The sequence below is a fragment of the Cucumis melo genome, chromosome 3 (assembly GCF_025177605.1).
Source record: "Cucumis melo cultivar AY chromosome 3, USDA_Cmelo_AY_1.0, whole genome shotgun sequence".
NCBI lineage: Eukaryota > Viridiplantae > Streptophyta > Magnoliopsida > Cucurbitales > Cucurbitaceae > Cucumis > Cucumis melo.
Window position 1 is genome coordinate 25,522,708 of NC_066859.1, and position 15,393 is coordinate 25,538,100.

Consider the following 15,393-nt stretch of genomic DNA (forward strand, 5'->3'; position numbering starts at 1 on the left):
GAGCTCCTTTTCGTTTTAAATATATACGTTGCACTACGAATAGTTATATAAAGTTTGTAAAAGTAATATAATATCAAGATCGAAAGTAACTTGGTTAATTGATATGTTCTCTCTAAATATATAAAGGTTTAATCTCATGTTCTCACTACATGTCATCTGAGGTTTGGAGATTTTAGGGAAATTAAAATGGAAGCTTCGAAAATTTTGAGAAAATTTATTAAATTTTATTTTTATAAATTATTTAATGTTTTTACTTCTGCGACAATGAATAACTGTCCTTGAACAAATAAAATGCCAATAATTTTGATATTTTATGACATTTTTTTTATAACCTTCTTTTTTCCATGGTTTGTAATAAAAGTATCTTAGAATGTCATATTTTTTATAGTGCAAGTGTGAAGATCTCAAAAGGAGAAAAATTGTGAACCAATAAATTAGGGGATATACTTTCTTTATTACAAATATTTTAAAATATAACGGCTCAAATGTATTCATTGAAGTTTTTTCGTGTAACTTAACTTTCGAAAATCTGCATATATTTGGAGGTTCCAACTCTTTTTCCAAAAACAAAATACAATATAATGAAACCATAGTTTACGATAAAAATTGATACGACCTCATTCGAAAGTTAAAACCGATCTATATTACTTATAAAAAGAATAGTTAGAAGAGGTGATAATTAAAGGTTAAAATTGCAAGAGTAGAAGTTTTTGATAAAAGGCTATATATGCAAAATAAAATAGTTCGGTTTTTACGAAAATGCCACGTGTAATGGGACGTGGGCTATTAAGATATTTAGACTAAAAATGTACCATAATACCCTTCTAAGCCCAGGCCTCTATGGTAGCTTCTTCTAGCCCATCGCTCAGGATGTCAAAAACCCTAAACAGAATACACTACTGACGCTTCCTCTTTCTTCTTCATCTTCACCCCCAATGCCATTTCTCCAGATTTGATGCTCCATCCATGGCGTCCAAAATGGCGATTCTCTCCAGGACTCATTCTCTAATCAGAACCACAAGCCTCAACAATGTCTGCTTCTTCAAGCCCATTTCCACCTTCACACATCTCTCTCAAGAACCTCAGCTCGCTAATGAACCAGTGGACATTTCTTCAACTCCACTTCCACCGAATCCCGCCTCTGGTAGTCCACTTTACAATGAGAACTGGCGGAATCCATTCACCAACTATTCTATGTCTCACTCTATGATTCCTGATGGTTTACTTAACCAATCCCCGAACTATCGTATTCAAGCATTGTCTCAAACGCTTGATGTTCAAAGCTTGTTGGGCGTTTTTGCTGATTGGATGGCTTCCCAGCGCTGGGAAGATATGAAGCAGTTGTTTGAGTTTTGGATTCGGTCGCTGGATAAGGATGGGAAGCCTAATAAGCCAGATGTTAACTTGTATAACAATTATTTGAGGGCTAACTTGATGTCTAACGCCACGGCTGGGGTGCTTCTGGATCTACTGGCTCGAATGGAGGACTATGCGATCTCACCCAACACTGCATCATTCAATTTAGTATTAAAGGCGATGTACCAAGCTAGGGAGGTTGAGGCTGCTGAAAAATTGCTTGAACGGTTAGATTTTGAATCCTTTTCGTCATTCAATCTCCAACAAACCGTCGTCTTTTTTTACATGTCAACTGTTTTTGTTCCGCCTGCCTCTAGATTGACTTCTTTATGGAATTCCTATATTATTGCTTGTTCATTGGGAATTAAAAGTTTAACCTTCAATGGAGCTCCGAGATACTGTGTATGCTACTTTGGCTCTTAGCAGCACTATAAGAAATAGGATTAGTACCTCAGAAGTTGACAAATTCTGAAGTAGAGGACTTATCAATCAGATTGAATAAGCGTTTGAATAGATGTGTAAACTCAAAAGGTCACGCTGACATTTGTGAAACAACAATCCAAGATCAGCAGTATCATTGAGGTATCTTAAAACCCATATGAGTATGTGTATGCCTATGCTGGGTGAAGTTAAGACAGTGAAAAACACCAATTAAAGCTCGATAATTCCGAGCACCGGTAGAAGAGCAAATGTTTTAAAATGTGAGTTCGTAGGAAATTAATTCCTAAGTAGTTGGTCAACATGGATTGAACCCTTAGCCTCTTAGTTATTAAGACTGTCTCCTTTTTCACCACTAGGCCAACCCATGATAATTAGAAGGATCAATCTCAGTTAAAATGATATCATGAACATGCAATAACAGAAAACAAATATGTAATTAACCTCCATGACTTCTTACAAAAAGAAAGGCATCGGTCAAGAATAGCTTGTCCTGTAGACTTCTTAACCTTAGGGCTGAAACTTTTGTCATAAACCACAATATCACACCTTTTGATTGGTACCCTTCAGCAATGAGTCATGCCTTATATTAAGTGCTACCATTTAGATTTCTCTTAATACGATGCACCTATTTTTGCCCTGTTGCAATCATGTTTGGTGCCAAAGGAGAGAGAGACCAAGTATTCTGCTTCACTGAAACACCATATACTTTGCTCATTGCTTGTTTCCAAATATCCAATTTAGAAGCCTTTTTACAAGGGGAATGCTCCTCATAAATAGAATCAACAGTAACAAGAAAGATCTTTGAAATACCAAGTTCACTTTTTCTTTTTTATTATTTTTTTTATAAGAAACATTTCATTGATAGAATGAAATAGGGGAAACCCCAAACACCATTACAAAAATAAAAACCAATTAGAGACAATGAAGGAGAGACTATAGTTCTTAAAAGGGTGCCCAGTTTTGGCAGTCGATAAAACAATGTCCCAAAAAGAAGTAAAAGAAGAAGTAGAGTCCTGAAACAGCCACTTATCGCGCTTGGTCCTTAAGGTCCAGAAGAAAGCACGAACAATAGCCAACCAAATTGTCTTTTGTACCCCCCAAAAGGGTGACCCACCAAGAAGGAATCAAGGATGCCCTTAGTATCATTGGAATGAATGATCGACCAACCAAAAGCATCCAAAATGATGTTCTAAAACTGAGTAGCAAATGAACAATGCACAAAAAGGTGAGATGCAGATTCCACATTATTTTGACACATAACACACCAAGCAGGAGAAAGAAACATATACGACATTCGGCGTTGGAGACGATCGACAGTGTTAATGGCACCGTGGCCAAGCATCCAGAAGAAGATTTTAATTTTCTTTGTGTATTGATCAAACTACATAACAGAATAAAGATCTATGGCAGAGGACCGAATTGAACTAGTAAAATCATCAATGGAGATTAACAGTAAAAGATGTAGAGGAATCAATGGTCCATTTCCAAGAACCAGGAACCATAGGAAGGCGAACAAGAGCCAAAATAACAGTTAAGGAGGCCCATTCCAAAATTTCAGAACCAATAAAATTACGGCGAAAAATGCAAATCCCAAACCTCAATAGTATCACGCCATGCCTCAGCCACAAAAATATCCGAAAGATCAGAAAGACGAAACAGACGAGGGAATCTCACCGAGAGAGGACCACCACTAAGCCAATGATCTGTCCAAAAAGAAATGTTTGAACCCCATATCGAGACAATGTTTAGTTCGAGGAGCAACAAGGTCAATTGTTTTGCAAATGAATCTCCACAACGACTTTGAAGACACATTAATAACATACGGCCAATCATAGGAAGAGGAAATAATATTGAGCTACAATGAGCCTGCGCCACGAGGCATCCATGTTCATTTAAAAACAGTTATATACATTTGGCAAGAAGGGTAGAATTGTGATGACAGAGACTACTAACATTAAGGCCATCGAGAAGCTTAGGGCGTGAGTAGTAGGCCAATTCACATTAGGCATACCATTCTCCCCACAAGAACCATCCCAAAGGAAGTCATGAATCAGCTTTTCTAGACGATTAACAATCTCATTAGGAGCATGAAAAAGAGAAAATAATAAGTGGGCAAACTCGAGAGAGTAACTTGTATAAATAAGGGTATAACAACCTCCTTTGGAGATATGGGCATACTTCTAGTTATGAAGTTTGTGCTGAATCCTCTTAATAATTGGGTTCCATCGAGTAAGAGAGTTTGATTTGGCGCCAAGAGGAAGGCCAAGGTAGGATGTTAGCCAATGACGCATTTTGCACCCAAAAGAAGTCACCATCCAGTCAATATCACTATCAGAAATGTGAATTCCCAACAATTCAGTTTTGGTAAGATTAATGGCAAGTTCACTTTCGATTGCATCAAATGAGAATTATGAGTAACATTGTTTAAAACACCAACAGGCTCAACACCGGCTACAGTACAATCACAACATTCTTCAGGAACATATTCAACATTAAAAACATTGACAACAACGAAAGTAATAGTTTGTTAGGGACTTAAGCACCTTGGAGAACCGTATCCCAAAAGCCAACTATTTGGGTAGGAGAGCTGAGCCAAGCTCTAAATGGCAATAGTGTTATCAACTGCGAAAATAGATCTAATATTATGCTGCAAGTTAGGAAAAACATTACTTAAAGCATCACCGATTGTTTCTACAAATTGTGTGTTGAGCTGCGGGATAAAAGAAAAAATGGTGAGGGAAAAGACGAAGGTGAGTTAGAAACATAAGAGGAAGTAACTTTAGGGGTATCATAAGGGAATAAGGTATCACAAAAAGGAATGTGACGAGAACGAGATTTGTAAAGACGACCACCGGCGGATTTAGCAGACTCAGAGCCTTTCTCAACTTTATGCTCTTTATATTACATATACATAAAAAACTGAAATAATACCAATTCCAAAAGTTAGCCTAATAGTAAAACTGTCTCCTAGCCCCCTTTGAACCGAGGTTCAAGTTCTACTCCTTACATTTTTTTTTCAGATTATTTTTCTAATCTATAAAGCCCCCTGTCAATAAAATTTCTGGATTTGCCACTGAAGACGACCATTTTTGGGAAGTTGCAGGGAAATTGGTGCATCAAGCATCGCAGGGGTTAGAGCTACAAAATTTAAGGTTACGTAACAAAGTCCGGTTGGCATAATGGTTGTGGCTTTTTGCTCTTGAGCCCGAATCCTTGTGGCAAAGGATTATTGTGAGCAAACATGACACCATTCATATGAGTGGGTCTGGGTGGCAAAAGGGGTTAAAGGCACCTACTGAAATCTTTGGAAAGATATTTTTGTTGAGCTCCATTCCTTTTCCCATCTTGCTCATTGTGTTGTGGGGAATGGTAAGGAAATGCATTTTTGGAAAATTTGTTGGGTGGTGGATAGATCTCTCTCTTCAATGTTTCTTCATTTGTCCTTTTTGAAAAATTGCGGCGTGTCAAACTTTTTTGTTCCATCGAAATTTTTGTTTATTTTTCCTTTGGTTTATGTGAACCGTTGACCATTAATTAGGGAGATGATAGATGTGGCTTCCCTTCTTTTCTTGGTGGAGGGTTTTGACTTTTGGGAGAAGGGATGCATGTGTTCGGAGTCCTAACCCTTTAGTGGGCTTTTCTTGTAAGTCATTCTTTAGGATCTTATTGGATTCCTCTTTTGTCGTTGATTCAGCCATTAAAGATTCCAGATAAAGTCAAGTTCTTTTCTTGGTCGTGTGAGTCTATTGGATAAGCTAATGAGAAAGATGCCTTCTTTAATGGATCCTTTTTGTTGTATCCATTGCCTGGAGGTGGAGAAAAACCTGGATCACCTTCTTTGGGAGTGTCCATTTGTGAGTTCTTTTTGGAACGATCTCTTTAAGGAGTGATGTATCACTGGTGTCGATGAAAAAGTCTTGTTTTTTTTTAAATGACACCTGTTTGTTGGAGGTGGATGTGTAGGCTGTGGGCACATGTTTGTTTTTTTTTTTCCCAATCTCTCTCTCTAAATCAAAAATGCCATTACTTTGAAGAGAAGATCCAAGAGAATGATTGATATACACATGCACCCTCCGTTCTTATGAGAACATTCATTCTAGAGTTGAGAAGATTTTCAGTCACCCATTTAAGCAGCAAATTTACAAGCTGACTCGAGGATAAGACCAAGTATACTTTGAATAGTCAACAAAAATAGACGTGGTAGGGCAATATATGTCTTTTGCCATGCACAATGTTCAAAAGAAAAAAAGCCATACAAAAAGGTGATTTCAAAGAATGACAAACAGTGTTGAGGATGGGGTACTTGGATGGCCTAACTGGTTATGACACAGTGGGAATGAACCTAAACATAGTAATTGAAGCCATTTATAGATTTTATTGAGTTTTTCTTACCTGATTTACTATAAACTTTACATTTTTCTACAACAACAATGGCCTTTACATCCTTGTCATTAGTTATGGCCTTTGAACATAATTTTCTTTCTTGTTATCAGTATGTTGCAGACAGGAGAAGAGTCAATGCCTGATGATGAATCATATGCTTTAGTAATTGGAATGCTGTTGTCAAAAAATCAGATTGATGCTGCCTTGAAATATATTGACTTGACCTTAAAATCAGGTCATATGCTGTCGTTGAAAGCATTCAATGAATGTGTGCGGAGCTGTGTCAAACAAGGCAGGCTGGACACACTGGTGTCGGTAATTGATAAGTGCAAGGTAATAAACCAGTTCAATTGATGGCTAAGAAAATATATTTTCTTTTCTTTTTATTTATTTATTATTATTTTATTTGCTTTTTGCTTTTAGCTTCATTACTTTTCCTGATGATGCGACAGGCAACTGTCCAGAATAAAGCTCTTAGCCCAACATGGAACTTGTGTAGTGATATTGCTATAGCCGCAACTCAAGAGAATAATAGTAAACTAGCTTATTATGCTCTAGAATTTATGGCCCAATGGATTGCTCGAGGTGAAATTGCAAGGCCTCCAGTTCATCTTTCAGTAGACGAAGGATTAGTTGTTTCCACTCTTGGAACTGCAGGTAGAACCTACAGCTCTTCTCTTTTAGATGCAGCTTGGTCAGTTCTAAAGCGCTCATTACGACAAAAGAAGGTTCCAAATCCTGAGTCTTACCTGGGAAAGATCTATGCTCTTGCATCACTTGGGAATTTGCAGAGGGCCTTTAGTACTCTACGTGAATTTGAAGAGGCTTATAGGAATTCTAATGATGGATCTTGTGAAGATATATTTTCTCCGTTCACTTCTTTACATCCATTAGTTGTGGCATGCTCTAAGAAGGGTTTTGAGACCCTGGACTTGGTATGACTTTTTACCAATAAAAATTATGAATATGCAGTTTCCATATTTCCTTTTATAAGTAATGTAGTATAAAATATAATATGGTATCATGCATCCTTTATTGGTCTAGCAATGTATCAATATTCATATAACAAGAAATTGTCTTGAAGCGTTTCAATAAGATTTAATATTGTTAAAAATTACTGTACAAGCAACATTACTTTTATTGTTTGAGACCTGAGTTTGACTTGAGCCGTCCAACTTGAACGTATGAACACTCAATATCATTATGGAGGGGTGGGAGACAGGTGGTAAATACACTTCGAAAAATTGAATGTAGAAAACAATTGTAGTATGATATTTTCTTCACGTATATCATTTCATCTTATGAATAATATTATATTTTTCTCCTTTCAAATCTAGGAGATAGCTTTCTTTGTCAAAGCCATATACGGGGGTTCATCAAATAATAAATTCTTTTGTGGGAGGTCTAGAAGAATATTTACTATTACTAGGATAAAATTCAACGGAGGCAAGTAGAGTGCAAGTGTTACCTCCCACAGGATATGAACATAAAAGGTTATCTGATGTGTTTCGTATTAGGTATCTGGCATGCTTCCCTTGTTGAAGATCTTCAATGACTAAATTAATAAGTTCGTAATAGCTGTGTATTTTATCCTTTCCTTTAATTCATCAGAGTTACCTTTCTAATTTTCTCCTTTTTCAGGTTTATTTTCAACTGGAAAATTTGAGCCGTGCAGATCCTCCTTACAAGTCTGTTGCTGCATTGAATTGTGTGATTTTAGGCTGTGCAAATATATGGGACCTTGATCGTGCATACCAAACATTTGAAGCAATTGGTTCCAGTTTTGGTTTGACCCCCGACATCCATTCATACAACGCTCTGATGTACGCATTCGGAAGGCTAAAGAAGGTCAGCTTTTAACCTTTTATGCCACTTCCTTATTCACCCACAAAAGCACACGTGCAATTAGCTGCTGAAATTCCATTGACCGTACTGGATGGATGGTGGCTGAAAAAAGGTAACAAACGACAAGTATCATTTATGGGTTAGGTTGCTGTGTGTTTGTTGCAAGAGGGGACTAAATACGCGTAGTGAAAATTTAGGGATTCAATGCGCAATCTGAGTATTTCTTATGTACGTCACACACATCTAGACCATATAAACGGGAAATTTTGCTGACTTACTATGGCCATTTGGCAGACATTTGAAGCTGCAAGGGTATTTGAACACTTAGTAGGTTTGGGCATCAAACCAAATGCAACATCTTATTCATTGCTTGCTGATGCTCATCTCATTAACCGCGATCCCAAATCTGCTCTTGCTGCAATTGATAATATGGTAAAATTGTTGTTTCAATTGTCTTATACATGTTGGTAGATTTGTGTTTCTTTTCATTGTGGTGCTAATTGCATCACAAAATGTTTCTGCAAGGTAACGGCTGGATTTGCACCTTCAAAAGAATTGCTGAAAAAGGTGAGGAGGCGATGCATTCGAGAGCAGGATTACGATAGTAACGATAAGGTGGGGTACCTGGCCCAGAATTTCAAAATTCGAATGGGATCAGAGAGCCGTAGGGATATTCTATTCAATCTGAACTACGGCAGCAATTACGATGCATAGGTAAAACTTCTAAAGAAGGAGCAGTACGCACAATCAAAATAACCTAAACTAAAAGCTTAAAAATCCGTTTATTTCATGAATTTGATGTTGATTAAATTTAGTTGATGGTTTTGCAGGCTCACATTCCTACTTGGAAAATCTGAGGTGCGGTAATTGGTATGTCAAACCTGCTAGAGTTTGTCTCTTGAATTAAATGCTATCCTGTATTTGTAAATTATTAGAGTCTACAAGCTTCAACTATGGCAGGATGAATGTTAGGATCGTGCCTTCTTCTCTCATTATAGATTCAATTATATTTGTTTTTTAGCCCTAAAGATAAAATTAGAGAAGCAGGACTGAGTAGTTCAGACATTTTGATTTTGACGAATAATATGGCCGACTGGAATTGATTTCTGTGACTCCGTCAGCAGCTTTTGACCTTTTGATGGTCGTTTCTCAAAATTTCAAGTACTACTACGAGAGTATGAATACTTTCGTATTCATTGTCTACCATTTCAACAGGCACTTAAAGGAAACTAATAGGAAATTTGTAAAGGTGAAATTGTATTGTGAACAATTGCGAGTATGATAGTTATGAGTTGTGTGCCTTGCAATCATTTTTTACTTAGAGTAAGCATGTCTTAAATTAATTTTAATTTTTGAGCAGAAAACCTTTTAGGTATAATTTAACAATAAATTTTGTAGGTACTTTTAATTTTATCAAATTAAACAATGAATTTCATCGTTTAGTTACAATCCTCATTTAAGGTTTTTCCCAACATGCCTAAACCTGTGCATCTACATCTTGTTCTTAAGATCGAGACGAAGATTGCACATGGAAAATTTATCGAGATTGACCTCATTTACCGAGATTGCACGTGGAAGATTGCATCTAGATCTTGTTCTTTAGATCTTGAATGTCCTAACAAAAATGATTATGAAAATATTTACAAACATGGTAAAATAGCACAATTTATCTGTGATAGTTTTTTAAATAAACTATTATATGTCTATTGTGATATAGATAAACACATATGGTAGCAGTGATATTTTATAATATTTTATAAACATTTTGGTTCATTTTGCTATTTTCAAAAAATAGTCCAACAATAATATTTCAAAAATGTTCAAGTTCAATATTAAAATTTACTACACATTCTTCGATTTAGGTATATCACATCGAGAGACACATAATAATAATAATTTTCTTTTGAAAATAAGGGGAATGAATATCTCTAATTATTTAAGATAAGCACTAATTTGTTATTTTTTTAAGAGATAAACTTGTCAAAGAAAATTCCATTAGGCTTAGAGTGCTTTTGAATTTTAGAACAGTGCTTCATTTTCTATTTTCAATAATTATGCTGTTTATTTTTTATTTCTATGATTTTAAAGTTTTATTTAATTTATTAATGATTTTTTTTTCAAAGAGGGAAAATTGAATTCCATGCAATTGGAGTAGAGGTTTTAGAATCTTTGCCATCTTCCTCTCCAAAATCTCACACGCAAGAGTTCATTTGTTTTTGTTGTTGGCCATATCCAACAATGCCCTCTTAATGGTGATTGAAACATAATATACTTAAGTCCACAAACGTAAATTGATATACTTATTTAAGTTTGAAGTTAGAATTCACAAAATTGAAAGCTTAGATTTAAGTTGTAAACTATGTATCAACGTTGATGTGAAAAATTATGCAATTAAAAAAGATATATAAATAACAATTAAAACAAAAACACATCCCTTTCTCACTCTATCTCATGCTCGTGTTAGCAAAATTCTCCAATTAACATCAAAAATGAGAAAACAAAAAAAAAAATAGAGAAGTTAACAGAAAGTAATAAAATTAGGAACAAAAGAATTAATATCGGAAGCACCAAGTTGAAAAAAAAAATCACCGACTAAAAAATTTTTACCGTGAAAGATTATTACAACTACAAAAATATTTTCTCTAATTATAAAAGCACACATCAAAAACATTACACCAATCACATGACAAATTGAGATGATATTTTACGGTGAGATGTGCGACAACTCCACCTTTTAATATTTTGATTTACATCATTCTTCCAACACCTCCAGCTATGTGGTCATCTCCTCCTCCTCATCCCTCAGTTTCCACTTTATCTATCTTCCTTTCCATTTCTATCTTTCTCTGTACTTCTTATTTACTTCTCTGCTTGTACCATATGAGAAAGAAATTATCAAAACATAACATTGTGCATATAAGTTTGGATTTTCCTCGGGCTACTCTTTAGTCAGAGTTTAGATTTCTTCTTCTTTTTTTTTTTTTTTTTTAGCTCATCATTCTCTCAATTCTCTTGCTCTCGAATTCTTTTAGTTATCATTAAAAGAGAGCAAACACCAAAGTAACAAAGTGAACAATAAGGACTGAAAGTGATGGTATATATAGTAGAACGAGACTATGAGGGTGACTCGAGAGCCCTACTACACACTTTAAACAATAAGGTTGTTAAGATAATTTTCAGATGCTAATGCAAACAAAAGGTGTCAAAACACAAGTTGTAAGAAATGGGGTAAATTCTATTCTGACTTCTTTTTATCTCTTTTTTTTTGTTCAAATATATGTAGAGAGAGATCGAACTCCTCACTCCAAAATTTATAATAAGAATACTATGTGTATTGATCTAAGAACATTTTGGCTATCGAACCTAAATTTTGGGTTGTATGCACTTATCTTTCTTTTTATTATTATTTTTTCAAATTAAAAAAACAAGACAGTTTTTAGTTAGCAAAATTAGGCAATTTGTTTTTCAACACCAAGACATGATTGAGAATTTTGTATATAATACATCAAAACAGAAATTGAAAAGACAGAAATTTCTAGCATCATATAGTAATATTATTATATAATATGGCGTAGAAGAAAGGAAAAAGAAAAAAGAAGAAGAAAGAAGTTTGTGGATATATTTCGATACAATCATTATATAAATAGTGTATTACAATAAGAATAAATATGTTATGATTCAATGCTCCACCACTTAAGGTTTTTTTTTTTTTTTTTTTTTTTTTTTTTTTTTTTTAATAAGGAATCAGTAAAATGAAAATAATGAGTGGAAAGACATGAGATTAATATTTTTGTTTTAAGTAAGTTGAAACAAAAAAAAAAGGGTAGGAAAAAAAACTCCATCCTTTTCTTTTTCATATAGTTTTTTAGTTGAACCAAAACCAAAACGGTTTTTCAAAAAAACGCCGCAATGAATTGAATCTTTATTGTGCAGTCCAATCCCCACACTGTGTTTTAGAGCTATTCTTAAAAATTTCTCTTTTAAAAGGAACACAAACACTTCTTCTTCCATCTCAACACATCAATTGTGTAGATTGGCCATCATCTTTCATTTCGCTTGCTGGGCCTGCTTATATTCATTTAATAAAATATACAATCAACACTACTTCTTTAAAAAGTAGAAGAAATGCTTTTAAAGTTTCAAATCGAAAGAAAAAAAAAATGGTTTTAATGTGCTTATTACCTCGGGTTCAGCAGGTTTGGATTCCTCAGCTTTGAAGTTTTCGTCACCTGTTGAATTTGTTCGTTTGGGAATATCAGTTAATGTGCACAGCTAACTCAACTCGTGAATAAGAACTTTATCGGAGGAAGCAAATAAGGAAATGTTGAATTACGTTTATAAATACTACTTTCTATCGTTATTTTGAAAAATCAAGTAATAAAAACTTGAGTTTGTTTTTTGAATTTGACTAAAGGAAATCGAATAGGCATAAATTTCAAAAGCAGGAAATTAACGGTAGATTCAAACATGAAATAAGAATCAATTATGAGAAATACCGCCATCTTCAGGCAAATCTGAGGTCCAGAGGGTGAGGTTATCTCTCAACAGCTGCATGATCAGAGTGCTGTCCTTGTATGATTCCTCACTCAAGGTATCCAACTCCGCGATTGCCTCATCAAAAGCTTGTTTAGCCAAATGGCAAGCTCTGCAAGAGAGAAAAAGATGGCATAACATTACACGGGTAAAGGGTTTTCAATGGCAGTATTAGAACTGAAAACTAGTAGGATTCTATGGACAATACCTCTCAGGAGAGTTCATAATCTCATAGTAGAAGACAGAAAAGTTGAGGGCAAGGCCAAGACGGATTGGGTGGGTTGATGGGAGTTCGTTATTAGCAGTACCTGATGCAGCCTGTTACAAAAATGGCATTAGAACCTCAAACAATTGCAAAGGAGGCTATTGTTCATTTATATTTAATGATGTGAAACTTGAATGTTATAAAGAAAATAAATGCCTCATATCCCTTCAACGACTGATCAGCAGCCTCTTTTCTATCTTGATCTGTCTTGAACTCAGCAAGATAACGATAGTAGTCACCTTTCCTGAAATCATGGATGCCATGGCAGTAACTACACCATACCAAGACTGGCTAAAACACATTAGGATCAAATTGTACGCATAACTAACTCATACTATAAGAAAAGGGATGGACAATAAAATAATTAGATCAACCATATTCTTATCAACCTAGCTATGGCCTATCTGATAGATTTTGAGAATGAACAGAACATATATCCCCGGCATTGGGGCGTGCGAACCTTCGGTGATGTACTTAGGTGGAATCAAAGGCCACCAATATTCAAAAAAGAAACATAGGAAAACAGAAATTCATCAGTATCAAATTTGCACCATTTGGATTAGAATTATAACAAAAATTATTTAGCCAATGATGAAAAGTACGCAGAGCATCAAAATTGGGATTGGTTGTAAGCACAAAAAAAAAAAAAAAAAAAAAAAAAAAAAGAACTCACATCTTGTAGTAGAAAACAGTGGCTTCTGCAGAGGACGAATGAGGGATTAGATGCTTGTCAATGATAGAGAGAATATCACCGCAAATCTTTGTAAGCTCCTCCTCCACTTTTTGGCGGTAACTCTTTATCAATTTTACAATGTTCTCATTCCCCTTGGACTCCTCTTTCTGCTCAATTGAAGACATGATGCGCCAAGAGGCTCGTCGTGCACCTATGACATTTTTGTACCCCACAGAAAGAAGGTTCCTCTCCTCTACAGTTAGTTCGAGGTCAAGTTTTGCAATATTCTTCATACACTCGACCATTTCTGCATCATTGGACCAATCAATCAAACTCCGTAAAGAAAAACCTTCACCTCACAGATATGGAACATCCTCCAATGACTCAACAAAACAACAAGGAATTAAGTTAATATCAAGAATCAAACATAGGCAGGTTACAGTAAGATCCAGTAACTGATAACTTCTAATTTCTCAAACGCAAAAGCGGCACACACAAAAGTTGAAATGCTAATGAATCAACATTGCAACTACAAATTCAACACGAAAAGCAATGCCAAAACCTACAAGAACCTAGGAAACAACAACAACAACAACAATTTTCCGTTCACATTTCCAAAAACGGAATCATTATCCAAGACAAAACAACAGATCACTAGAAAATAAATCATCATTTCAACTATAAATTCGACATGAAAAGCAATGCCAAAACCTAAAAAGATCGAAACAATAACATTAACAATTTCCATTAACATTTCCAAAAGCAAAATCATAATCGATGCAAAACAACAGATCATTAGTAATTAAATCAGCATTTCAACTACAAATTCGACATGAAAATCAATGCCATAACCTTGAGGGAGAGAGAGAGGCTAGAAAACAACCTCAACAAGTTCCCGTCCACATTTCCAAAAACAAAATCATAATCCAAACCAACAGATCATTACCAACACCAATCAGCATTTCGACTACAAATTCAACACGAAAAGAAATACCAAAACCTAAAAGAACCTAGAAACCAACATTAACAATTTCCATCCACATTTCCAAAAAGAAAATCATAAAACAGATAATTAGCAATATGAATCACCATTTCAACCACAAACTCAACGTAAAAAAAAAAAAAAACAAAAACAAAAACAAAAGAAAAAACTCCAATAAAAAAGAAAAAGAAAAACAGAGAACGTAGAAAACAAAATCATCAAAAGCAAAGCAAAACAAAAAAACAGATCATTAGCCATATCTTCATGAAAGGAAAGAAACAATGCAGGAGAAGAAAAGGAAAAGGCGTAATCATAGTGATGATGGAGGCGTGTGTGTACCGTCATAGCGTTCGGCCTGCTCGGCGAGTTTGGCCATGTAAACCTGGGTCTCTCTTTCCTTCTCGGCGGAAGACATTGTTACAGAGAATGAGGCGGGGCCGTGGGGGGGGGGGGGGGGGGGAAGAAAGTGAAGAACAGAGAGAGAACCAGAGAAGAAGGGGAAGAAGAAGAAGAAGAGAATATAGAGAGGAAGAGAGAAGGGGAAGAGTCGGGGGAGTTAAGACGAGAGGTGAAAATGGAGGTTTTGGGGAATGAATGAATGAAGAGGAAGAAGAAGAAGACTGAATCTGAACCGTTGGATTAGTTGGAGAGGTTCTGGTTGTGGTTGTACGTAATGCAAAAAGCGCGAAAATTGTGCTTTGCCCTTTCAATTCCATTTATGGCTTCTTCTTCTTCTCCCTCTTCTTTTTACAACCACTTTTTTCTCCCCCTTTTTCTATTTCCGGTATTTTCCTTTTCCCTTTCTTTTTTTAAATATTGTTTTTCCTTTTAAATATAGTTTTAGAATTTGATTGTTGATCGTAAATCTTTTTTTATATTTATAAATATTTTTAACAATTTTATCAATTTGCAATA

At 35.3% G+C, this 15,393-nt stretch overlaps 2 protein-coding genes across 3 annotated transcripts; one reads left to right on the forward strand and one right to left on the reverse strand.

The window, feature by feature from the left end:
• Positions 1–831: 831 nt before the first annotated feature.
• Positions 832–9,226, forward strand: LOC103488470 (pentatricopeptide repeat-containing protein At1g26460, mitochondrial). The gene is made up of 7 exons (XM_008447231.3): positions 832–1,583; positions 6,291–6,513; positions 6,633–7,115; positions 7,822–8,028; positions 8,320–8,457; positions 8,551–8,739; positions 8,856–9,226. The coding sequence occupies exons 1-6, from the start codon at positions 967–969 to the stop codon at positions 8,737–8,739; spliced, it is 1,857 nt and encodes a 618-aa protein (XP_008445453.2). The 5' UTR covers positions 832–966; the 3' UTR covers positions 8,856–9,226.
• A 2,397-nt stretch (positions 9,227–11,623) lies between these two features.
• On the reverse strand, positions 11,624–15,212 carry LOC103488469 (14-3-3-like protein GF14 iota). Of its 2 annotated transcripts, none has more exons than XM_017044533.2 (7): positions 14,818–15,212; positions 13,497–13,803; positions 12,980–13,067; positions 12,767–12,876; positions 12,522–12,670; positions 12,208–12,254; positions 11,624–12,093 (listed from the first exon to the last, which is right to left on the reverse strand). In XM_017044533.2, exons 1-7 carry the CDS (start codon positions 14,891–14,893, stop codon positions 12,073–12,075), a joined length of 798 nt encoding a protein of 265 aa, XP_016900022.1. In that variant the 5' UTR covers positions 14,894–15,212; the 3' UTR covers positions 11,624–12,072. The 2 variants fall into 2 exon arrangements, with proteins under 2 accessions (XP_016900022.1, XP_008445452.1); XM_008447230.3 differs by having other exon boundaries at positions 11,624–12,090; positions 14,818–15,201.
• Between the last annotated feature and the right edge of the window lie 181 nt (positions 15,213–15,393).